This window comes from Calypte anna, chromosome 1 (genome assembly GCF_003957555.1).
Source record: "Calypte anna isolate BGI_N300 chromosome 1, bCalAnn1_v1.p, whole genome shotgun sequence".
In the NCBI taxonomy this organism is placed as follows: Eukaryota; Metazoa; Chordata; class Aves; order Apodiformes; family Trochilidae; genus Calypte; species Calypte anna.
In genome coordinates this window covers 88,820,536-88,845,567 of record NC_044244.1, presented here as the reverse complement: position 1 = coordinate 88,845,567, position 25,032 = coordinate 88,820,536, and the positions used below count along the sequence as shown (strand labels likewise).

The 25,032-nt window shown below is 38.6% G+C and overlaps 1 protein-coding gene across 1 annotated transcript in view; it reads right to left on the bottom strand.

Moving 5' to 3' along the window:
- Positions 1-2,387: 2,387 nt before the first annotated feature.
- Positions 2,388-25,032, bottom strand: part of ANKS1B (ankyrin repeat and sterile alpha motif domain containing 1B) — a 410,716-nt gene continuing 388,071 nt past the window's right edge. Inside the window, 5 exon segments of the mRNA XM_030447180.1 lie at positions 2,388-2,498; positions 4,198-4,365; positions 12,212-12,349; positions 16,955-17,041; positions 17,769-17,776. Of these exon segments, the coding sequence (XP_030303040.1) occupies positions 2,388-2,498; positions 4,198-4,365; positions 12,212-12,349; positions 16,955-17,041; positions 17,769-17,776 (512 nt within the window).

The following is a 25,032-nucleotide window of genomic DNA, read 5'->3' as shown; positions in this document are numbered from 1 at the left end:
CCCAAACAAGGAGCTTATTGTGCCATGCGACCTGCTTGACATCTCTTTGCTGAACTTAGACAAAATTCTTCCTGGAAGCTGCCATTCCTTCCTGTTGCTTCACTCCTTTCCCTTACATCTTTTTAGAACTGTGCTGCAGCTCCTGTCTCATCTCTTAATTTTAAGGGTCACTCAGCTACCTAAGAGGTGTCCTAGTTTTATAGCCTGAAAATCTGGCCACTTTGTGATTTGGTGCCTGAAGTGGATGTGTTTTGTTTTTACGTAAGTCCCCGTGTGAGTCTTTCCAGGGTGCAGTGAACTCTGGAAGTCAACAGTTCAGTAGTGCACCACAGAACCAGTTAATCAAGGACTTTAAAGGATGAAGTATGTACCATCTGTGAACAAAATCTGTATTTTAGAACAAAACTGTCTCCACAGCAGTGCCTGGTTAGCAAGGGACAAGCTACAAATCCCAATGATACTGGGGAAAGGGCAGGATCCTTCACTGAATTCAGTATGCCTTATATCAGGCTCCTTATTTCCTTTAGCGGTGATAAAACAATGCACAAAGCACTGGGACTGTACAACTTCATTTTATTTTGTGTGCTTTTATAGGATATAAATAAATGACAAAATTACAAAATTTATAACTGGAAGCCCAAGCATATTTACATAAGTATTTGTTGCAGTGAGGCTACTATTTACTGTTCTCCTATACAATTTTCCTTTTGGTACTGTATTTTTAGGGTTACTTTTTTTTTTTTTTTTTACTGTCAGTTGACTACATACATTATCAACAGTGAATAGGCAAAAATATGTACAAGAAACTATTTTGTTCAAGTAAATTGAATACTGTATTAAAAGTATGTCATCACTCAGCGCTATGATTAGGTTTAACTAAACCATATACAATTATCAGGTTTAAACCAAGTTCAATTATCCATTTTTTTTTTTTTTGGAATTTACCAACTGATGATTCTAACTGAAAACCTCAGCTGGATATGAAATAATAATTAAAAAAAACATTAAGACAACCACACAATTTATCAATATCTCTATAATGAACTTCAAAATGATTCACAATTTGACTGGATAGAACAATATACGTTAAAATGTCATTTTTCTCCTACAGTGATATTTGTACTGTTATAATTTCAGTTCTACATAAATATACATCATGGTATTATACAAATACTTCACAGACATTAAAAAAATTAAAACACTTCAAAGAAAATGTAAGTAAATCTTATTTAATCAAATATTAAGCAAATGCTTAACTATTTTGTTCCATGAAAATGTTTTTATTACTTTGGAATTGTTTTCTTGCTATTTTTATTTAGAAAAATGTTTTGCAGTAGAATTTTATCAACACTCTTCCAAACAAGCTTTCTGTGACAGAAATCTTGATAGCAAAATTCATGTTTTTTATTTTTTTTTAGAACCACTGAGATTATTTTTTAAAAATACTAGTAGAATTCATGGCTATAGCAATGGTGAACTGCATAAACTATATGTAGGTGTAGTAGAATGACCATGCCATTTTCAATCCAGACTGATCACACAGAACATCCAGTGCACTGATGCTACAACTCTTATAATTTTCATAATGCTGCAATAGCAGTGGTTTACTTAACTTTAAAATAAACAATATTTTTCATAATTAATCTGGCTTCCTTCCATAAATATTAATATGTTTTCCTATAGTACTTCTCTTCCATAAAAATATCTAATAAATGTTTTCTGTGCATTATTAATACCTTTTTCTAACCATTCATAAAACTCTGATCCTTTGTTACAATGCAAGAGGTTCCTATCTCTGTTGAGGATCAAAGGACATCCAGGATTACATATAAAACCAGTGCACATAGAAATCAGGTTCCCTAATTTCTTGTCACTTTAATGAGTTCTTTAGATAACACAGTAATTATTAATAAATTCAGTGGTTTCACAAATACTCTATTTATTAATTCTGGTTCTACTTCAGTTAAAAACTGCCATGATTTAAATAAAAAACCAATCAAATATTCTACTTGTAGGCAGCATTAGTGTTAGAGACCTTTTGTTGTGTGTTGTTTTTGTTTTTTTTTTAAAAAGTAGAATTCTAAAAGAAGAAGTCAAAGAAAGCACTGTGGCAGAGTCACAAGGGAGAACTGCGTGAAAAATAAGGTTTCTCACTCCTCTTGTGGACTGTAATTTTAAAAGTCTTCGTATAGTGTCATTCTTCTGTCAGTGCTGCAGGAAGAAGAACATCACCAGAAATTACTGTCAGCCTTTTTTGTTAGTTACAAGGCCACTCATACAGTGCAGTCTTCCTCTCTGCTGGGTTGAAACGTTGCCATAAATGAAAGGCTGTGCTGTGACTGCTTGGCGTGCAAGGCACAACAAGGAACAGGGGGGACAGTTTTGTATCAGAAAATTGTAGTTTCATACTTGGTATTAATGCCTCTTTTTGCTTCTTGTCCGGGTTCAACAATCCATGGGAGGTTCGCAAGAGTCTTTTGCTCAGACGGATCTATCTGCTTTAAGACAAAGACAAACACAGATGGGTTACCATCTCTGGGCATGGCATTTCTAGAATTTTCACAAACAGAACACAGAACAAATCCCCTATTGAATAAACCCTGAAGCAGCTAGTTTGATGGTCAACGCTCCTGTGTGCCCAGGGTTTTCCTCTTTTCTTTTCCTCTTTTAGGTCAGTGTCTGCTCTGGTAAGACCTCACCTGGAGCTCTGCATCCAGCTCTGTAGCCTTCAATACAGGAAGGACACAGTCCTGATGGAGCAGGTCCACAGGAGGGCCATGAAAATGATCATGGCTCTGGAACACCATTCCTACTAAGATGGGCTGAGGGAGCTGGGGTTGTTCAGCCTGGAGAAAATAAAGCTCCAGGGAGACCTAATTATGACCTTTCAGTATCTGAAGGGGGACTGCAGGAAGGCTGGAGATAGACTATTTGCAAGGGCTTGTAATGACAGGATGAGGGGCAGTGATTTTAAACTAGAGAAGAGTAGATTTAGATTGGATGTTAGGAAGAAGTTCTTTACCATGAGGGTAGTGATAAAACTGAACAGGTTGCCCAGGGAGGTGGTTGAGGCCTCATCCCTGGAGATATTCAAGGTGAGGCTGGATGAGGCTCTGAGCAACCTGATCTAGCTGATGATGTTCCTGCTTACTGCATAAGGGTTGGACTAGATGACCTTTAGAGGTCTGTTCCAACCCAAATAACTCTATGATTCTACTCCAAAGCTACACGACATCATAGATCATTAAAGCTGATCGCTTGATTTTGAGAAATCCTTTTGCTACCGAGACAAGTGATGGCATCAAGAAATACTCTTTGTTAAAATTTTATGGAGGAGGATTCTGTGGCAATGGATGACAAAGTATACAGTCATGCATTCTTCCTCCTTCCTCTCACCCAAGAATTAAACACAATAGAGTACAGCTCTCACTTTATAGTCAGTGAATATGATACAGTATGCAGTCATTTTCCCCCTTTCCTTCCCAAATCACCTTGTGTCTCTTCTCACTTGATTTAAAATAGTTTTCATAATTTTTTTAAAAGCTCCGCCATAAAAGAATACTTCTATGTTATCTATGCTCTTCAGAAGGGCATCTTAAAGACAATAAATATGTAGGCTTCTATGAGCTTGGATTCGTAGGAATTTGGGATTCCAGAGAAAATATTGAAAATATATATTGTATCCCAGTTTTGGAACAGGAGGGCAAGAAAATAAGTTGCTTGGTCTGACAAGATTATTGTAAATTGGTTTGGATTTGTGATCTGATTAGTATACACATACAGCAATCGTGTACCAAACAAATTTGGTGTGGATTATTTTTCTCAATAGATGGGAAAAGTTCATGGAACCACAAAGTTTTAGAGGCATGCATCGGCCGTGATCCTTGGCACTTAAAAAAAGGAAAATACACTAGAATTAGACTGAATGAATTAGAGTTCTGCAATTCCTGTAATGGCAATATGCACAGCACAAACCAAGCAACATCTTAAACAGCAGGAATCTGAAAGGAGCAGTTGCTCGAAGGGGCTGCCTGTGTTGCAGTGACACAACTTCACCAGCTGATGAGCAGAGGTGGCACAGATAAAATACAGAGTATTTCTGACTCAGTGGGTACCTTTACTTGTACAGCTTCTAGTACATCATCTCTTAATAGATGAATTTTGCTTTTTTTGCATGCAACACTACCTTCTACTTACCACTGACTTCCGAATACTAACACGTGGTTTGGGAATAGGCTTGGAGGGTTTATTTTCAAAGCTTTCTGGAAGGGTTGAAGAATGGCCCCCTTTTCGTGCTTGTAGTGCAAGCTGATAGGCCACCTCAAATGCTTGTCCTAGCGTAAGAATGATTTCATAAGCTAAATTCTGGAACAAAACACAAACAGCTAAAGTTGGAGTGAGGCTGAATTATTGTCAGATACATGAAGCGGTGCTGTCAACAGAAATGATTCGTGAAGTAAATAATTAACATCAGACTGGTAATAACTTCCTTAGTCTCTGTAATATTTACATCTGTCGTTTGATTTCTCATTGATTAAAACCAATCTAAATGTAAATTATTGTACATTTAGAAGCAATTACTTCTAAACCCCTAGAAAATGTTGTCTCACCAACCATGAAAATAGGAGCGGGTGAGTGTGTGTCATCTCTTTTTAGAACAAGTACATCAACCTCCCCACTCTTCCCACCTCACCCCGTATCTGCTGCTCCCACCAATCTCTCACTCCTGCACCTATGGATATACAGCCTTGCTCTGCTTCAGACCTCCTTTGCTGACCCATTATCCTCCAGAGCCTGATGTTCTGCTATCCCAGGCATGCACCTCGGGATCCTCCAGCTCTCACCGAGCAGCACGGGAAGAGGGTGAAGTGTTGGAGTGATGCTACCAAGAGGACAAAAATGTCAGAAGTGCACACTCTGCTTCACAGAGGCAACCCACCTATGCATGCATCAAGTGAGTGCTCTGCTTCAAGTGTTTTTTTTTCAAGCACGGGGGAAATTTTCTCATGGTTTTATTTTCTAGATGTAAAAATGTTTGAGCTTAACGCAGGATGTCAGAATACTCCTGTCAGCAGGGTTGGTGTGTAGGATCAAAGTAGCCAGGCTCTTTAGACCAAGATCAATTTGGGGGTATGGGTAGAATATTTCAAGTTCTTGTTGCGTAGATGGAAGAAAGCCTGTTGAAAGGTTTATAAAGCATGAATGAAGAACCAGGGGGTCTGTGTAAAAATATTTTCAGTATAGTTTTACATCAACTAAAAAGCAGCTGTGAATTTCAAATTTGACCTTGATCTAGACTGGAAGTAAAATTTTATGGTAATGCTTTTTCAGGTTTGTAGGTTTGTTTTATAGGTTTCTACTAGAGCCTATTTCTAGGCTCCTAACTTTCCAAGAATGTTTCAACCCCCTGCAGAGCAAATGCAAGCAAGCCTGCAGGCTTGCCTCCTTATGTTCTACAGTCTTAGAATAATTCATAAATCTCTGATGTAGTTCAGAAGTTTTTCTCTCTTTCCTCAACCTCTGTAGCCCATAATGGGAAGCAATCCTGCATTGCTTTAAAACTAGGTGCTCCATTAAAATTCCCACATGTTTCTGACATAATTTTAAATGAGATATCTCAAGTCTGACTCTTGAATTTGCAATAGCAAGTCAGAAGGCAATGCAAGACACTTGGAAGTACACTATCTACCCTTCAATCGTTAACAGTTAATAGGATAAGATTTGTATTTCATGCCCTGCACTGTGATTTCATTGTAGTCATGCAGAAATTCCATCTCTTTGCTATCACACATGCATACTGAGATAGCATAGGCTAATTTCAGCGTATTTAGCTCATTATAAGAGCTTCTTCTAAAGGCGCCAGCTCTGGTCTTTGTTAGGTCAGACAGAAAACAATTATCCTCCTCCACTGAGATATGCTCTCAGTTGTTAATGACTGCAGTCACAACAGCAAGCAAGCCAAAGTTTCATAGCTTCCCAAATAAAAATATCTGCCTGATTTGATAGCAGTAGTCTCCAAATTGTCTCCCCTTTAATGTATGGAAACTGGCCAGGATTGAGAAACACTGAACATGCATTTTGCCAGTGGAGTAATAAATGAAAGACTAAAAAGACTATTATAAAGTGCTCTGCCTTTTAGCAGAACGCTGGCTATGGAATTAAGGCCAACAGAGTATAACTTAAAAATTTACAGAATAATATTATTTGAAATGGAGTGTGCCTATAAGTAGGACAAAAACATTATTTTGAATACACATTAATCAGCTGTCGTGACAGTAAGGGAATGTACTATGTCATCATTCATTGTCTGGAGTGGATATAATTATCAGTAAGGAATACAATCATCTACATCAAGGACATGTAACAACAGAATTGAGGGGTAAGGGTTTAAGCTGGAAGAGGCTAGATTTAAATTAGATTCAAAGAATAAATTCTTGACTGTGAGGGTGGTGAGACACTAGAACAGGTTGCCCAAGGAAGCTGTTGCTGTTCCCTGTCTGTCAGTGTTCAAGGTCATGTTGGACGGGGCTTTGAGCAACCTGGTCTAGTGGGAGGTGTTCCTGCCCATGGCAGGGGGTTGGATGATCTTCAATCAAACCTTTCTATGACTCTATGAGCAGGACAAGGTGTAGTAATGGCTCAGAGATAAAACAAACTGTAATACTAGTGGGTCTGAAAAAGTGTGCCATGTAGTGTGGCATACAAAGAAAAGAAAAAAGTCATTGACAGACAGGCCTGAAAAACTCTGAGATAGAAGTAGAGAAAAGCAGAGAGTTTGCTATGTTGAGCCATAAATCTTGTCTGGGTCCTGTGTCTTGTCAGAAACAACTATGATTTCTTTTCTTTTGTAGTCTGTAAAATGAAAAGAAAACAGGCCTGACTGGAGCCTGAAAGCCACTTGAAACGCATGACTGGTTCTGTGATTAATAAATATTTGAAATATAGCAAAAATTCCCAAAACATTCAGTGTTCTGCTCAATATGCAAAATGTAAATTGAACCATAGCTTGTACATCCATTTCATACATTGCATACTAAACTAGGGCCTGGATGAAGAGAAGCCTGCAAATTGAGCCAAGGAGCACTTTAAAATTGTACCTTGTGAAATTTAAAGCTACCTGAAAAACTATTTGGAAAAAACCCAGAAGTAAATAAATTTGGGTTGAAGAATTTCTCACCTGCAGTCATGGGAGAGTATTATGAAGATTAGAGTTGGTACAGATGCACACAAGGACTTTACTGGGGAGGTAAGAGTAGGATTCCCTTGGGAATGGAAAGAAAACCAAACACAAAATCTATAGTGGAAATCCTTCTGCTGGAGTGAGGAGACTATGTTTTACATGTGGCACAAAAGAAGGCAACAAGTCTTCCTCTCTGAAAGATGCTTAGCACAAAAGTTGTAAACGCTCTGGTCTGGTAGAAGACATTAACCTTTACAGCACTTCATCAAGCTCCTTGGAAAGGAGGAAAAACTTTTAGGACCTCAGTGCTTCTGAGGCTGCTACAATCCTGTTCATTGCTTGGCACAGCAGAGAAGGGCAGAGGGTAAGCTAACATCTTTAAGCAATAATTTCTGGGTGGTGAGAAGCTGAGGTCAATTGCCCTGCTTGCCACATAATGGCACAATTCAATGCCCCAGTGCAAGTCTGAGTCAGGATTCTTCAGCCACTTTAATTCATCCAATCTATTACAATGGCCAATTGTTCTGCTACAATTTAACTGCCTTTTTTATACTGCCTAAGTTGAAGTAGACACTGCTTCTTCATTGTGTTCTCATTCTTCTACAAAGCTATGTCAAGGCTTGAGGAATATTTTAAGAAAGAGAGTAAGACCTGCTTTTGAGCTATAGAAACTTAAATGTCACTTGCAAAGGAATTTTTGGAAAAAACCTAACATTTTACCTTTTGGGGAAAAGACTTTTGATACAATGAGGATTTCATGGGTTTTTGCTTTTAAGTGATGATTTTTTCCCCCCTCTTAAAGATTAATGTCAAATCTGGCCTTTACTGAAGACTGAATTATGGAAGAACCTTCCTTTGGAGTCTTGTAGATGAGATACCCATCACATCAGATGAGCAGGAATGTCAGTAAGTACACCTTTTGTTCAAGGTACCAAACTTAAAATCACAGTTGGCAAAATTAAACAGAACAGAGTGTATGGAATCCTTACTTTAATAATCTGAAAAATTTTAGCCCAAGTCAAAATATTCATTCCCTGGGATGAAATCAGTTGAGTGCTGCATTCATTTTTAGGGCTACTTGGCTTCAAGGCCAAATGTAGAGGGTTTCTACTATAAAAGCCTGACAAGAAGACCACAAATGCTTTCCTTTTGGGTGGATCTGGAAAGGACATGCATTTGTCTGAACTCTCCAATGTGTTAGCCTTTTTGCACTCAAGCAGAAAAAAGCTCAGCTCACCCAAGATGGTTTGATAAGACCAGCATGGCTGGTATTTGCTTGGTACAGCTGTGAACTAGGCTGCATCAGGCTTTCATGATCAGGCACTCTTGCAACTTAAATCCTTGATACTTTCTTATTCTGGATTTAAAGGAATTGTAGAAGGCAAACCCTTCTGAATCCATCTTTCTCTTCTAATGTGTCACAATAAGATATCTTATAGGCAACAGGAGGGTGCTCTCAAAGTGGGCCTTTCAGGCCATGGCAAAAGCCATCAATGTCAGTAAGAGAGGAAACATTAATTTGCTCATGAGCTGAAAGCTCCTTTATGCCTAAATAACGGTATATATAAATCAAAGCTCCATCTCAAGAAGTTTGCCAGGAGCAACTGAAAGGGTTTGACACGTTCCACCTACTATACTCCGGAGAGGAGACCGCTTGGGCATGTTGTCTCTGGGCACTGCAAAGTAAAGATGTTTTCTACTCTGGAGACATGGGGATGCCACAATGGTTGCACCCAGATAATCATATGAACAGCAAAAAATTTGATAAATAAGTCCCCTAATCCCTTGGAAGAAGGCAAGGAGCCTAACTTTGATACCTGAATGCATGCTTTTCCTTCTCTGCTGAGCATGTATACTAGCAGTTTCCAATTCTTATCCAGCTTAAGTCTGTGCAATGAAGGACAAGAGAATAGAGAATGGAAGGACAAGAGAATAGCGAATAGAAGAAAAAAGTCTTTGTGTTACGCAGACCACCAGTCTAATCCTTGGCGTAAGCAAAAGCAGAAATTATTTGAATTTATGCCGGTTGCCTTCTGTTCATAAGAGCATTGAGTAATGAAGGAATATCTGATAGGAATTACTTTGGACATCTCCCATATAAGAACCAGTGTTTGGTACGGGAACTGTTATGAAGGTTTGTTTCTCCTGAGGTAATCATCTACTGGTGGTACTTTTGGGGTTGCTTTATAAGCAAATGAGAGTGAAGTGGATTTCAAATCCACTGAACAATAAAGCCTCTTCTTTCCCCAAACCTTGTCTCTTTCAATATTCGTTAATCAAGTCTGAAGTTTTTTTGGTTTTGATTATAGAATTTTAACTCTGAGTAAATGAGTTACAAGTACAGTCACTCCTAAATAGTACCTATCAGTAATGCTGGCAGTTGACATGTCACTAAAGTAAAATGCTTTCCTAGATGGAAAAAAAATTATTCTTGCCCCCAGTTCCTGAGGAACTGAAGGACCCAAGAGAGTGAATTTTTTTTTCATACCATTGTATGTATTGTATTAGCATAATATATGATGGTTCCGAATGCATCTTTTTTACAACTTACTGTGAATGGCTCCCATCTTATACCTTATTTTTCTTAACATGATTTGACTTGTGTACATTAACAAATGGGTAGGATTGATTCTATTAGCAAACTGGAAGATCAGGCTTTGTAACTGTTAGACTTTAAATAGAAAATTTAATTTCCTGTATGCTTCTGTTCCAATTATCTAGCTATTATTTTTATGGAGCTTGTACTTGTTTAAAAAATGCTAGATCCTGGGGAAAAAAAAAACACAAAAAGAGAATATTTAAGTAGGTAACATACCACTGAGCATTATGTTGTGGAAGAAAACTAAGTTAAGACAGTTAGACATGAAAGGTTTTCTGTATTGCTTAAAATAGCCATTTCAAGTGCTTTGGGTATTCAGTGCTCTTTCTAAGGTATGGAAAGTGAGCAAAATGTTGTTACTTTTCCTGCATTCCCTGTCTAGCAAGGAGACAATTAATTTCATCTGCTATAACAGAGTCTATGCACTTGATTATTAAACCTATAAATGAAACTGCAGTACTTTGGAACCATTAAGAAGTATTTAAATGAATCAGGAGAAATTATAACTTCCCACAATCAGTCTAATTTCAGTTGATTCACTTATCACTAAAATCTATGTAATTTAGTATCTTCTTGACCATGGTCTATCTATTTTTAACACAATTTTTGAGGGTTTTTTTTTCTGCTCTCTGTGGACACTAAACTGTCAGCAGAGAACTTAAACAACAAAAACAATGCTCCAAAATACTGAAATTGCTTCTAACCTGCCTTCCTGTACACCTTGTTATTTAAACTCTCCTACATGCTATCACTCTGCAATGTTGACTTTTTCCCATTTGCATATAAACTTCCCCAGTTCAGACATCTCTATTTTAAAAACTTATTTACATTCATGTAAGCATGTTTCACCAATTCATAAATATAACACTACATTAAAAATACCTTTTCTTAAATGCTTTATAATTTTTAATAGCATCTTACATGCTTACCCCAAAGGGTAAGTACTCCTGAAGGTTTTGGACTAAACTTAGTCTTAAAAATTAGAGCTATATGTTTCACCAACTGTAGCTGAAACTGGCATGACTGATTAATTGATATAGGTTCCTGATTTCTTGAAACACTAGTAGTCTTTGTCACCATCTGAGAACCATAAACATAAAACAACATAGTAATTTTCCACCAAAATTGAGGGAGCTGTAAGGACTTTGCTGAAATGAGATTGAGATTTTTAGGCAGGAAGATGGGAACAAGGACAGAAGAATTAAAGCATACAGTGCTCATTTCAAAAACAAAGGCAATCTTTTGAAAAGGTAAAGGTACTGCTAAAATAAAACTTCCCCAATATCTGCATTATTTGCTAAGCTAAAACTCCCACTGACAGAGAGCAGAGCAGAACAGAAGGACCATATAGTAACAACAACAACAATAATCATAATAATAATCCATTAACCGTTATAAGGGCAACCTTTAAACAGGAACACAGCAAGTATAATAATCTGCACAGATTTCTGTTATCACAGGTGTTTCCAGTCTTTCTGATTCAGTGTGGTAGTCAAATATTTCTAGGACCTCTTGAGAGATGTAATTAGCTACCTGGGTGGTCTCTCTCAGATCTGTGTTTTTGTTCTATGGCTAAATTAAATACAAAATTTTTCATACATTCTCTCCACATTTGCAGAGGAAGTGTCAGTTCTCCAGTTTATTCAAGATAATGTCAGAAAGTCTATTTACAGAGATGTTTGTGCTATTGGAACTGATTCAACTTAACACTGAAACACCAGAAGTTGTGGAACACCTGGGTAAGAAATTCTGAAGAAATCACTTATGGTGGTTAACATCTGACATCATCCCACATCTGCTTAATGAAGATGGGATGCATCCAGGGTCAGAGGGCCCCCACAACAAAGTGTCCAACTTTCTCACCTCTTGCTGGCTGGCATGGGGCCAACCCATAATGGTAAAAGCCAAAGAGCTGGACCTCACCAAACTCATCCTTCCTGAACTGCAAAGGCAGTACAAAGCAGTCAGAAGTGCAGGATGCCCCACCAACTTAGCTTAAGCTTGTTCCTGAGCCTACTGCTTACCTGGCTTGAGCACTGCATATAATGCACATTGACCCAGTTCTGATTTGGTGTGCGCCAAGATTTCAAAATGGCCAAACCTGCTTGCTACAAATGTCTTGGAAGGCTATAGCTTAGGGTAGAAGAATTATGTCAGAACATATACAAAAAGCTACTTGCTTAAGTTTATGATCAACACCTGAGATTACAGAGGAGAATTATTTCAGATGGGAAATGAGATAATATGAAAGAAAGTCATTGATCTTCTCTGGAAATTTTCTTTTAGTGTCCCATAGTAGATGAATTCTTTTCACGGGGTAAATGAACAATACCTTCTGTCAATCACCAGATATCCTGAAAATGTTTTAATAGAATTAAAGAACTATTACTATTACAATGAACCATTGAATGAAGCATCTTGTATAAACTGACCACATCAAATGCAGTGAATACATGACAGTAGTGGTGATTGGTCTTCAAGTCTTTAGTGATGTACGCAAATGTAGAAAGGTCTTCAGGGTCTTGTGCAGCACAGGAAATGTTACGGATTTCATGTTCAGCGATAATATTCTGTTTAAAAAGAAATATTTTCAATCAGCTTAGGAATTAAATGTAAAAGAGCCATAAAGACATGTTTTTTAGCTTTGCATTTATGTTCATCTGATATGTTGAAGTATTTCAGAAGTTTCTTAATGAGAAGAGATTTAATACACCCCACGTGTGATCTTACACAGGTAATTGGAATTTTGACATCTCCAACAATACATAAAATTGCCAGTAAACTGGTAGGAAAGAATTGCATTCTAGATTCTTCCCTATGAGTCTGCTTGGATTTCGTACAGTTTATTCAGTATCCTATGACAAAGAGACTTCTTTCTAGGCATACAGCTGTAAATACAGTTCCGATGCGCTATACAAGCATCTTACAATGCTTCTGGTTTTCTGCATCATGACCATTACATGACATTGTTTTAGCCTACTGATAGACAAGATCTGCTGAAACCCAGCAGGCTCCGTATCTGGTTTTTTCGCATATAGTATTTGACAAATTTCAGGTACACTTTTTCAAGAGAAAAAAACCAAACACCAAAGATCACTTATAATTTAAACCCTGAGTTGTTGAAAGGCTTCTGCTTAGGAAAAAGAAAACAAAGGAGTATCTGGCAACTTTTCTCCACTTACTGACAACAGCATCCTGTAAGAGAGACGTAGAAAAATTAAACCATTCATGCACCGAGCGACACTACTTGCAACAGCCAATGTAAGCTATAGCACACTACTGAGATAGAGGTGGGGCATGTCTGTCCAATGAAATAAAAAAAAAGCTGTCTTAAAGCTTTGATAAAAATTATGAATATTCATTACATAAATTGCTGATATGTAATTATTATGTTCAGGCCAAAGGAACCATGAAGCCAGAGAAGAAGATACTGCAGAGTGGCTTATGATTAGGCCTTGCTTCAGCAACACACACTTTTCAAATGGTTTATTTAAACAGAAGAATGATTCATTTAATATCAATTTACTCTGAACAGTGGCTCTACTGGCTGTAGCTCTGCTTTTTTTCCACAAAACCCCAAAGCAAACATTGCTAGAACTGTAGTGTCCTAGGTCCTTGCAGAGCCACCATTTGCTGCCACCTTGGTGGCATCTGTCAAAGTTAAAATGATCCCCGAGCACCTCTGTTTTCCCCCCCCCATATCTTTTCCTTCCCACCTCCTCTCCTCTCCTCCCCCTCTTTTATTTTTTTCCTTTTTTTTTTTTTTTTTTTTTTTTTTTTTTTTTTTTTTTTTTTTTTTTATAATGAGTAATAGGAGATACATGCAACTAAGTCACTTAAGATGTTTTGCCATATCTTCTTTCATTTGCTAAGTGGCAACTTTCTCCCTAGCATGTAGGTGTCAAATTTTCAAAAAGACATATTAATGTATCTCACTGAAGAAACCATGGCTTAAGAAAAATTCTTAATAAAAAGCATTCCAAGTTTCAATTATGAAAAAAGCAGAGCAAGGAAACTGTTACTGAATAAATGAAATAATCCCCTTAATCTTAAATAGTTGCAACATGCTTGATTATTTCTCTCTAATGTTTTAAACATAAAAATGACAAAAACAGTACTTATGTTTCAATATATGCCAATTTATAATGACATATGTAATCCCTGTCTTATAATCATTGGCTTTTCATGTTACTTTAAGCATTTTATTTTCTTTGTTCTCAAATTGATAACTTTTGCTCTCAAGAATGCGTTTGATAAGAATTACAATTATACCAAAACCAAGAATTAAGACATCCACAGATGTAGCTGTAATGTGCCATTGCTGTTGCAGTGGCAACATTGTAGTTTAAAAAGCAGAAAGAATTAAAGCTTGGAAGGGCTTAAAATCATGTGAAATATTTCTGCCAAATCATGAGCCACAAAGTAATCACCTGAAGTTATGCTGTGCAGATGGAAAGAACTCTGCTATACTGAAACTTTTCCTAGGTGACCTGGGGCTGACATGGGGCTTTGCACTTCAGTCCAAACTCACAGAGCTTATTCTAATGCTTTAACTTTAAACCACCTGAAGTTTGGAAACATATCCATATCACAGGAGTTCTCAATGAAAGGAGGTATACATAAACTAAATCTTCTAGATGAAAATTACTAGCGAAATTGAGCTTTAGCTCTTATTGGATATCCTCTGTGATCTCCTTTCCAAATTAAAAATGGTTTTAGTGCATGTGTTTTATGCTTCCTAGGGTCACTACTCCAGTACGCCCATCGCTTTATTCTGTAGAAATTACAAGGCTATGAGCCAGCTCACTGTCCTGGGTATGCTCCTCAGGCACTGAGCAACACTGTGCAGTCATTCGTCTAAAAACTGTCACTTGGTTTGGCAAGAGAAACCTGCGGCGCCCTCAGAAAGCAGGGAAGCTGAAAGTTGGTTCTGGTTCTGCCAAGGAAATACCTTGGAGAGATCAGGTTTTTGCTAAGCAGCCTTCCTTTCGCTTGTCTACCTCCTGCCAGCTAACCTCCCTCCAGGCAGAAGTAACCCAGCAGATAGGGTTAGCTGCCACCCATGAAAAAAAAAATACCACAAGTCTGCTTTTTCCTAAGCAGCAATTTCTCTCTGGCCTCACTTGCAAAGAAATGGTGCCATGTCAAAGTGGTGTCATGCCAAGCTTCAAGGCGCCACTGAAATAGCTGTCGTGGAATGAGGTCAGGGCCCCTTTGTCACCTGAAGCTTTGCCTGCTACGACTTGGAATACAAATTCTAAGCCTGGTGGCATAAAGGAAAAGAATGAACAGCCATGAGAGCTGAGTTTTCAAGCACATAACTGCTAGTTATTTTTGTAATTTAAAAAGTATGCATTTACTGCTAGAGTGGTGCCCAGCGCTGTCAACTAGAAGCTCATGTGGAAGCGGTACAAGTCTGAACAGGATCTCACCTTAGTGCTAATCTGTTTTGGGTCTTGAAGGAATTGGGTACAGCACACTGTGGACAAGGATGATAACAACGCTCCTGGGAGAGTTGCAGGCTATTACCTGGTTTTTACAGAAGGGAAAGGCAGTGCAGACTTTGAACTGGAGAGAAAGCAATCTACCGCTTGAGAAAAAACACAGGACTGTGCCATTATTTACCTCCATCAAATACATCTATTGCACTACTGTAAGATCTAAGTGGGACTGGTCTAGAGCCAATGCAATTTGCCAAACTTCTTCCAAGTTGCCTTCTTACGTAAGAGCATATGCACCACACCTAGAGATACTGGAAGGTCCTTTTGTTCTCCTGATCTTTTTGGTAAACCTAAGGACATTGGAGTTACAGCCTTTACACTACAGAAGAGATTTAAGAGCTGAAAACAGCCCTTACCCAAGTTAAAGTTAACAGCATTACAATGTCCTGATTAATGCCCTGTATGTCAGAGAACATGAAGGAAATGAGGGCTGCAGAATCAGTTTTTAATCAATGGAAGAACAAGGAGTTGACAGAAAACCCTGGCCTCTCCTGTCTGGCAATTATTCCAGACTTGGCATAACAGTAATTTCACCACTGTTTTTCTTTCATGCCATCTTCTAAGCCTGGAAACAGCTTCCAAATTCCAGCAGAAGTTCACAGATCTGCTTTTGTTCCTTCCCTTAAAACCCAGTTCTAGTTAAACACCTTTAAAACTGACTGACTTGGCAAGTTTAATGGATACTGGGCTAGATGTATTTTGTGATCTGAATGTTCAGCAACACAAAGCAGTTTTAGACATTATTAACCTGGTCAGGTAGCTGGGTTGTCAGATTTATTTATATTGCTTAGTGAGTTTTAGGCACATAACGGAAAAGATAATTTCTATCAATATGCAAACTTTGGTGTGGACTGGATATTCTTGTCATTTTAGACATTCAAAGAAGAGAAATTTATGGTTTACTTTACTCCTGCTTACAAAGCCTGTACATTTTACTTTAGCTAAGCAATAAACCATTGCTTTATCCATCAATGACTTCTCTGATCTTTTGCTTTTTTTCTTTTTTCTTTTAGTTTTAAAGATGCTGGATGCATTTAAAATGTAAGATACAAAGCACAGGGGCATTGCCACACAAGAAGATGAAAAAAATATGGAATAACAACTGTTAAGAAGCTGCTGCAGTTCAGGAAGTCAAATGGCTAGTATCAGAAAAACAGCTCTCAGAGACAGCTGACATGTCTCTCTGACATTTAAAAAGGACATTCAAGGCTCATATCTCTTAGTCTTACAATAGCCAGCTCTGCATAGAACCTTGCATATTTATTTTTCATTGAGATGAAAAAACATAATTTTTAATCTTTTTTCCCTCAAAAATATATTAATGAACAATATTTTAATGAAAAAAAATATAATGCACATTTAATTAAATGTATAGGGAAGAATATGTTTAAGGATTCCTTAGAGGCTTCCTGCCAAATATCTTTTGTGGTAAGCTTGCCTTTTAATGTGGCAGAAGGGTGGACACAATATTCTCCAAATGAGCCATTAAAGCTGCTAGGCTTGTCCTCCAGACTGAGTTTCTGGAGAATGACAATAAAATAACATCCATTTTGATGAGAAGAAACCACAAAGTACAACTCTGTTCTTTCTCTGGTCTGGTGTTCTTATAGAGCCAGCCTCATAGGTGTTCCTATTTGTGAGAAATAAAACCTAATATTGAATGATTGCACATACCTTATTTGTTGCATCAATAAATTTGACTCCCTTGTATGAGACAGACAGGACAATGGTTGGTACTTTCTTCATTTGTTCTGTAGACTTCTGAAACCAAAATGAAGATGTTGTTAGAGTTCTCTCACAGTGCAAGAACAGTGCTTTTTCTCTTCTTCTGACAAAATTTGTGAATTAAACAAAAGGTACTAATCCAAATATCTGACCTTTTCTTGAACTGACTTTTGAAATAGCTGCCTTGCAGTTACAAAACTAGTAGAATCATAGAATCACAGAATTGGCTGGGTTGGAAGGGACCTCAGAGATCATCAAGTCCAACCCTTGATCCACTAGTGCTGCGATTACCAGCCCATGGCACTGAGTGCCACATCCAGTCTCTTTTTAAATATCTCCAGGGACAGAGAATCCACTACTTCCCTGGGCATCCCATTCCAATGCTTGATCACCCTCTCGGTAAAGAAATTCTTTCTAATGGCCAACCTGAACCTCCCCCGGCACAACTTGAGACCGTGCCCTCTTGTCTTACTGAGAGTTGCCTGGGAAAAGAGACCAACCCCCCCCTGGCTACACCCTCCTTTCAGGGAGTTGTAGAGAGCGATGAGGTCTCCCCTGAGCCTCCTCTTCTCCAGGCTGAACAGCCCCAGCTCCCTCAGCCTCTCCTCATAGGGTCTGTGCTCAAGTCCCTTCACCAGCCTGGCCGCCCTCCTTTGGACCTGCTCCAGGACCTCGATATCCTTCCTAAACTGAGGGGCCCAGAACTGGACACAGTACTCGAGGTGTGGCCTCACCAGGGCTGAGTACAGGTAAGAATAAGAGCTTCACAGTCTGTTGTGAGCACAGTAAAAATTCTTTTTCCTAACATATGCAAACATAATGAAATAACTTGCCAGGCTTAAAAAGAACAATCATACAGTTAGGTGTTCCTCAACATTTGCCTGTTTAAGGCACCTATCTGATTTGCCCCATTCAGGGCTGTCTTCCTTCATCTTTATTCCCTGCTCAGCTATAAGAATAAACAGTGCGGTACCTTTTGTAGTAATGTTTCTTTGCTGCAATTAGTTGTTATTTAGAAATCTTTCACTCTCTTGACTTCTTGCAGTTGCATTTGTGACATGAGCTCTCCCTGCAGCCCTTAAGCCCTGCCAGTCACTCTCTCAGTCCAATGCTTTATCTCCTCACGTCTGACCCTCTGAGCTTCCTCAAGTGCAGCTGCCACTGGAAGCTGCTTTACATGTGAATTACCATGGAGGCTTATTCTCCACTTCCTCAGTGCCAGTTCCTCCTACCTAAAGTTCATGCCTTTCAATAATGCTGGGTTTTTTTTTCCTTTTATGCTAATCTACTTCTTCGTGCCTTCAATGTGATGCACACAGCAATGATATTTCCTGCCGAACAGATTGTGCAAATATCTGGGATGGATTTGAGTTCTCTGCAGAAAACCTGTTGATTAGTTTAGAGATTAAATTTACTAAAAAAAGAAAAAAAACACAACCCTCCCCAAAATGGTCTAAAAGTTGGTAGCTAATTTGAATTCTTCTTTAGTGAAGGGCAATGACCATCAGGAGTATTCTATACAAAACTAATATAGATGAATAATGCAGATAAAGCTCAGGGAACACTCACTCCTGGTAGTATCTGCAAACAGTCATAGAGATCAAGCAAACATTTTCTTGAGAGGAAAGAGTAAATGCAGCTACGGTTAAAGATGAAAAAATATCAGCACGTGGAATGGGAATGCAAACACATTGAAAGGTCTAGATTTGGCACTTAGAAAGATGATTAGAGCATCTGAATGAGTGTAAGAGTGTTGGGTTTGTATTCTTCAATAAAAATAAAGTAGCTTGAAAATGTAGACTGTATTTGAAAAAAAAAATCCGTTTGAAAAATAGGTGATGCTATCACTAAAACAAACAAAAGCTGAATAGAACAAAAAGCCTATAATCACGTCCTTATCCGACCTCCTTCATTCCAGAATCAAAAGAGACTCTACTTTTGCCAGCAAGAAATTCAAAGCTACAGATCCAGCTATATTCTGCAATTACTGTCCCATGCCATGAAGGCTGAAACCTCTAATTAAAGTCTTAAGGAGAGCCCCACCCATCCCTATAATGGAGAGCACTGTTGCATCCCTCAGTATCGAATGGCAAGAGACTCAAGATGACAATCAAGTGTCAGTTTATCCTGGAGAAAGCATCCTTCACCCAGAAGGTCAAGCATTTTTAAAAACGAAAGCTTGAAACATCCTGAAGAATCTGAAAACATCTGAAGGAAGACACTAAGCTGATTTGCCTGTCTCTGAACTGAGTAGAGAAAGAAGCAACATCCCTGCCTAAAGGAGAGCAAGTACATACCTGTGTGTATGTGTATACATGTCTCTGTAAGAGATGTCAAATAAGTCTTTTCATAAAATTCAATTTCAATGCACAGACAGCACGACAGTCACTGTACAGAAGCAGCAGTACACACACCTCACCTATCAGAATAACAAGCAATACACCCCACATATGCTCATATACAGACAAAATGTTCGCAAATATGACAACATCACTTTAGTCATCTGGCAAACCCAGCAATCATCCAACTTTTGTCCTTTCTTTCTATTCCGACAGCTACACGCAGGAGCTCTTTGTCTCCCATTTTGATTATTGTAATTATCTCCCTCATCACCTCCTTAGCAGCAAAATTCCTCTTCTTCTCCAACACGCTATACAAACACAGCTACTAAGTTAATTTATTTCAGCTTTCTAGTCTAATTTGCACTATCTTATTTGCCATAAAGGTGAAGCTTCCTGTTGGCAAGGCCATGTTGTATTAGCCACCTGAGAGTCTTCTTTGATCTAAACCAGTAGTTTGTAATTTAATCAACTTCCTTATCTGCTCTGCATTCACCTGGGTTCATCTAGAGCAGATCTGATCTTTAGTATTTAATCAAGGCTGTGATCTGCCAGAAGACTGTATCTGAGTGAAATACCTCCTCGAGATAATATTAAATTACATCTGGCAAATGAGGAAGTGAATCAGAGACTGATGGACATTTGTAATTTCTTAAGACAAACTGTCTCAGCTGGTAAGGAGCAGTGGATGTCCCTTATCACCTTGCAAACCATACAAACCCCAGGATTTGTGGGAAGCCGTTCTGTAGAGACCAGTGTAGAAACATGATTTTGGAAAACACTTTTACATTCATATCCCCACTGCAACAAACATTTGGGCAGTGGAATAACATCACTGGTTGTTATGACAGTGCTGTAATGAAAAATACACAGCTCTATTCCCCCCTCCTTCTCAACTCCCACTGACAGAGTAACTGAAGTCCACTATATAATTACTATTTCCACGCAGTTTCCAGACTTCCACAGTTCTGAGTTGTCATGGTGAGCTCTCACTACTTGCTTCTTGTTCCTTTCTTTTTAATGGAGGAGTGGCTGCCAGGATTCATGACATGAGTTTTCAGAGATACAATATGAGTATCATTCGCTCAGGCACTGTAACTGCTTTGGCTCTTGATTCTCACATGTTGATATAAAGTCCCACAGCTTTCACAGTAAGACATTTCACACCTTAGAGCAGGCCAAGTGGGCATCTCTGCCTCTGCCTGTGCTCAGAATCAGAGAAGAAGGTGGAATACAGGAGTCAGTATTCCCTTTCCTTGGTCGTCTCAGGTTCTAGCCCCTGTGAGGACATGATAAGAGATGATATTCTTGTCCATCTGGTGCCTCTATGGGAAGCATATGGACCTGAGCCAAAGTTGTAGGAGCCACAGCTGAAGGCTGCCATTGGATGTCATGTGCATGTTGACATATGGTCTGGTGCTCCAAGGCATGTTCATACCATGGTAGCAGGATTAGATTTTCTCTCATGTAGAAGCAATCGTAGTGACAGGACTCTGTCTCTGGGCAAGTGCTCACTAGCCTGGAACTGGTCACCGTTCCTATGAACTCCATAGTTTGTGACAGTAACTTTGCTCTTAGTTTTAATACCCTTCAACAGGAGAATCATCTGGATGAACAGCAAGCATATTCTAGGCTTTTTGCCACTGCCAGTCTCTGAACACCTACATAAGGACAAATGTGCATGCCCTGTCTCCTCAGGTGCACTGCTCCTGCAGCCAGAAGTTGTAAAGCTGCAGAGCCTGTGTACCAGAGATCAAACTTCAGTCCCACCTCTGAAATGCTTCCTACTGGACAGGTAGATGACTGTCTGGAAGCAGCCATGTGTAAGAACCACAATTCAAGTTTGACTGCAGATACAGGAAGATGGAAGCAAGCACTGAAATCTAATGTGACGTTTCTTCAGCTTCCTCAGACTCCATAAAAGCATGCAGCCTCTTTTTCTTCAGAATAATAAATATCAGGAGCAGAAGCCTCTCCTGTATTTTGATGCAGCTGCTGCAATGAAGCTGCTTCATGTCCTCAGCACTCAAAATGGAGATCAGACCTGTGGAAGAGTGTGGAAAGCACCTCTTCCAAAAATGTCTAGTTATGCCAATGCTTGCTCTTACAATAAAAGTCTGGATTTAAGGTGCTTCTGAGTTTGCATCAAACCCATTGCTGTTATGCAGGACAGTGCCAAAAACCTGTACAGTTTGGATAGAGCTGCTCCCAATTCCTCCTTTATAAACTGGTCATAAAGGGATGCAAGAGCAGTAGTGCCAGAGAGAGAAAAAAAGAGAATGCAAGCTTGCTTCTGACCTTGCTTATGAATTTTCTTTAGTTGCACTGAAAAAAACACCATACTCAGAAGCAGACTCTTAGTAGAGTTCCAAAGTATAGTACTACAAATTGTCTTGAGTAATGCATTTCCACCAGTATATTGATTTTGAGTTAAAGGCTGTGTAGAACTACTAGACATTTATTTAGAATATAAACTAAACTCCAAATACTTTGAGATACACCCAGCCAGAGTATCTAACAAATCAAGATAATGAATGATTAAGACACAGAGGCCTTTGTTCTAGAAATAAAGCAGTATAAACCAGCTGTTTATTTTTAAAAAGACAACACATGCAAACACAAAACTTAAAACCAAAAGAGCCTTTAATCTTTTCAAGACAGCATTGTACTGTAATAGCTTGTTCTGTGCAGAACTGAGAGCACTAATCCACCACTTTTGAATACTCCAGCAGTGCACAAAACATGGTATCTCTGTGCACATGCACACATGGACACAAAGCAGCTTAGGAAGAAATTCAGGAGCACACACAGAATGGTGTCTGAGTAAGGTGCTCACACATATAATATATGTGATATAATATAGCACATGGTGTAATCCAGCCCACTCTCTAAATGCTTTCATCTCATCTTATTATTCCTGCCAAGATGAAACAGGATACTCTGGTATTTCTGCTTTGCCACATTGACCACTTTCCTGTGTGTATACATATATATATATATATATATATATTTACAACTGGATTACTCAGCTTTCAGAGAGTGACCAAAATGAAACCATGTTCATTTTTAGGTTTTACTGCATACATAATTATACTTCATCTTGCAAATACACAGTAAAAAGACATTATTCAGCTATGCCAAGTCACTAACAATGCCATACATAAATATTGAGTACAGGTTTATGAGCCTGTAAAATCCTAAGATTTCATCTTGGCTTTTTACTTTTAAAAATGGATCTGATAATTCTGTCCTAGACTGTTTTTTAATAGCTATCTGAAGACTGTAGATGGCAATTTCACTATTCAGTCATGTACTGGAATCCACCTCACTAAAAGAATGTGAACATTTTCTCATACTGGTAGCACCTATTGATTCCAAATGGCATCAAACCACATATTTCAGAATATATATTGGTACCACCTACTATCATACCCGTATCTCTGTAACTTACCTAAGACTTACAAAGCCTCACTGAACACTTCCTTTTGAGTGAGTCACTTTGACAATATCATGCATGAGATGAAACTGAAATCAAAAGCATAAGTTCACATTTGACCCATCCGTTTTGAAGACAGTTTTGAAACCATACTCTGTCTAAACTAACTTCCCTCAGCCCAAATGGCTTAAAAAGGCATCAATGACATAATTCAATACCTCTTGGAATAAGATAGCATTTGTAATCCCTGTGGTTCAAGACTGTTTACTTCTCTACAATTACTGGATGCTTCCAAGCTACATCATCAATATGAACACTGCACCAGGGATGCACCTGCAGCTCATCTACTTGAGAATGAGAGGCTTTTGCATTTGCAATATCTGTACACACTCATCTGCTGATGAAAGGACAGCACATCCCACCTGCACCTTTGATTGCTTTCAGCCACTGCGTTCAAGGACAGATGGCATCATGTGGATGTGCAGAAGGACTGAACATCTTTAAGACCTCCCACCAATTGTTTTTTTCCATGCGATAAAGACAGAGCTGGAAGTCCCAAAAGATCAGAGACTGAAGAATCTAAATTCTCAAATACAGTGTTTGATCCTGACGTGATATTTGTCTGGCTAGTTTTCTCAGGAAACCTATGGAGATAATTCCTACTTTTGGGGGATTAATGAAATGGAGATTGAAAAATAGAAAGGGTTTACCAGAAATAAAGAGACTGCCCTCTATATTGAGGTCCTTCTTTTTTAGGTAAGGAAAAATGAGGAAGACATGTCCCAGACTCTTCCTGTGTTCAGTGAAATAATCAACTGTGCTTCATCTTTATCTTCTTCTCCAGAGATAAGAGAAGCAGATTTTGTAGCAATTTCAATTTTGACTTTTTTGGTCTTCAGTCAGCAAGATATTTTAAAATACGCTTTGTGAATAGATTTATGTTGCTGGTTTCCCAGAACTTTGACTCAAAATGTAAAAACCTCTTTTCTAACACAAAAACCTTTAAGAGAGACACGTTATGTTCAAGAAGGTGGCAGGATTCAAGAACAAATTCTAAGCTTCCTACTGCTGCAGTAAATATCTGATTGGTTCAGACTGTGCAATTGATGTATGCAACACTAGTGATTTAACATTACTGTAAGGAAAGCATCTACCTTGCTGCTGTGCTCATGCCAGTAAGTATAAAACCTTCTCCTTCATACCTGGCCAAGGAATTCAGATGTGTAAGTGCCAAATGGATTCTATTGTAGAGAACAAGTCTCCTCCTAGCTCAAATTAAACTTTATTCCTTTCCTTTATTTTGATGTAAGCAGATTTTATTCTTGCTACATGTCCCTCTAGTGATTTGAAGTAAAGGCAGTCATCTGATTGAAAACCCAACTTGCAATATTTCCTATTCCATGCTGAGGAAGATGAAAGCTCTGAAGTTCCTGAAACCATCTCTCAAATATAACTAATAAATCTATTCTGGCCAGGACACCAAGATTTAATCTCCAAGTAGCAAAGGTCAATTTACAGCAGGTGGGGAATGGAGATAAGGAGGCAGTGCTGCCAACTGCAGAGGGAGTTTGGGAGAGAAAATAGCTCAAAACAAATAGGAAACCATAAAATATAAATCCATCCTTGGAGTGCAAACATGTGAATGGAAAAATAAAGTATAATCCCTCTAATCAGTATAGTTCTTGCCAGGTATCCATAAATTTGCCATTTGGGTGGGAAAAAAAAGCATGGTATAACCTTGACCCCCATGCTGAGCTCGATCTATTGCATCTGCAAGATTTTCCCCGAACAAATCCATCATCTGCCCTGCTGGAGCACACTGCTGCACAATGTGGAGAAGCACAGAGGAGACAAGAAGAGTTATTTAGACAGAGGTTCCTCGCTTTTGGTTTTTTAATTTTTTTAATTTTTTTTTTTTTTTTTAAGATTTAGAATCTCCATTCTTCAGCTGTAAGATAAGGAGGCTGCTGTAAACCCCTCTGGAGAGAAGCGAGCTGTATCTGCATGAAACTTCCCTTGAGGACCAAAGTCATCAGTTGCAATAAATGAAAGCACAGGAAGCATCCCCAACTAGCAGGGAGGGATCTGCTGTCAGCAAACATGTCATTTTTGTTGCTTCTCTGTATCTAGGAATGATTAAGGAAGATCAAGGTACTTTTTTTCACTGATGGGCTTTTTCATCCTTGTGCATCTGCTGACAGGAAGTTACCCAGTGAATACCAACACTTTTTTTGAGCAGCATTAGGTAAAAG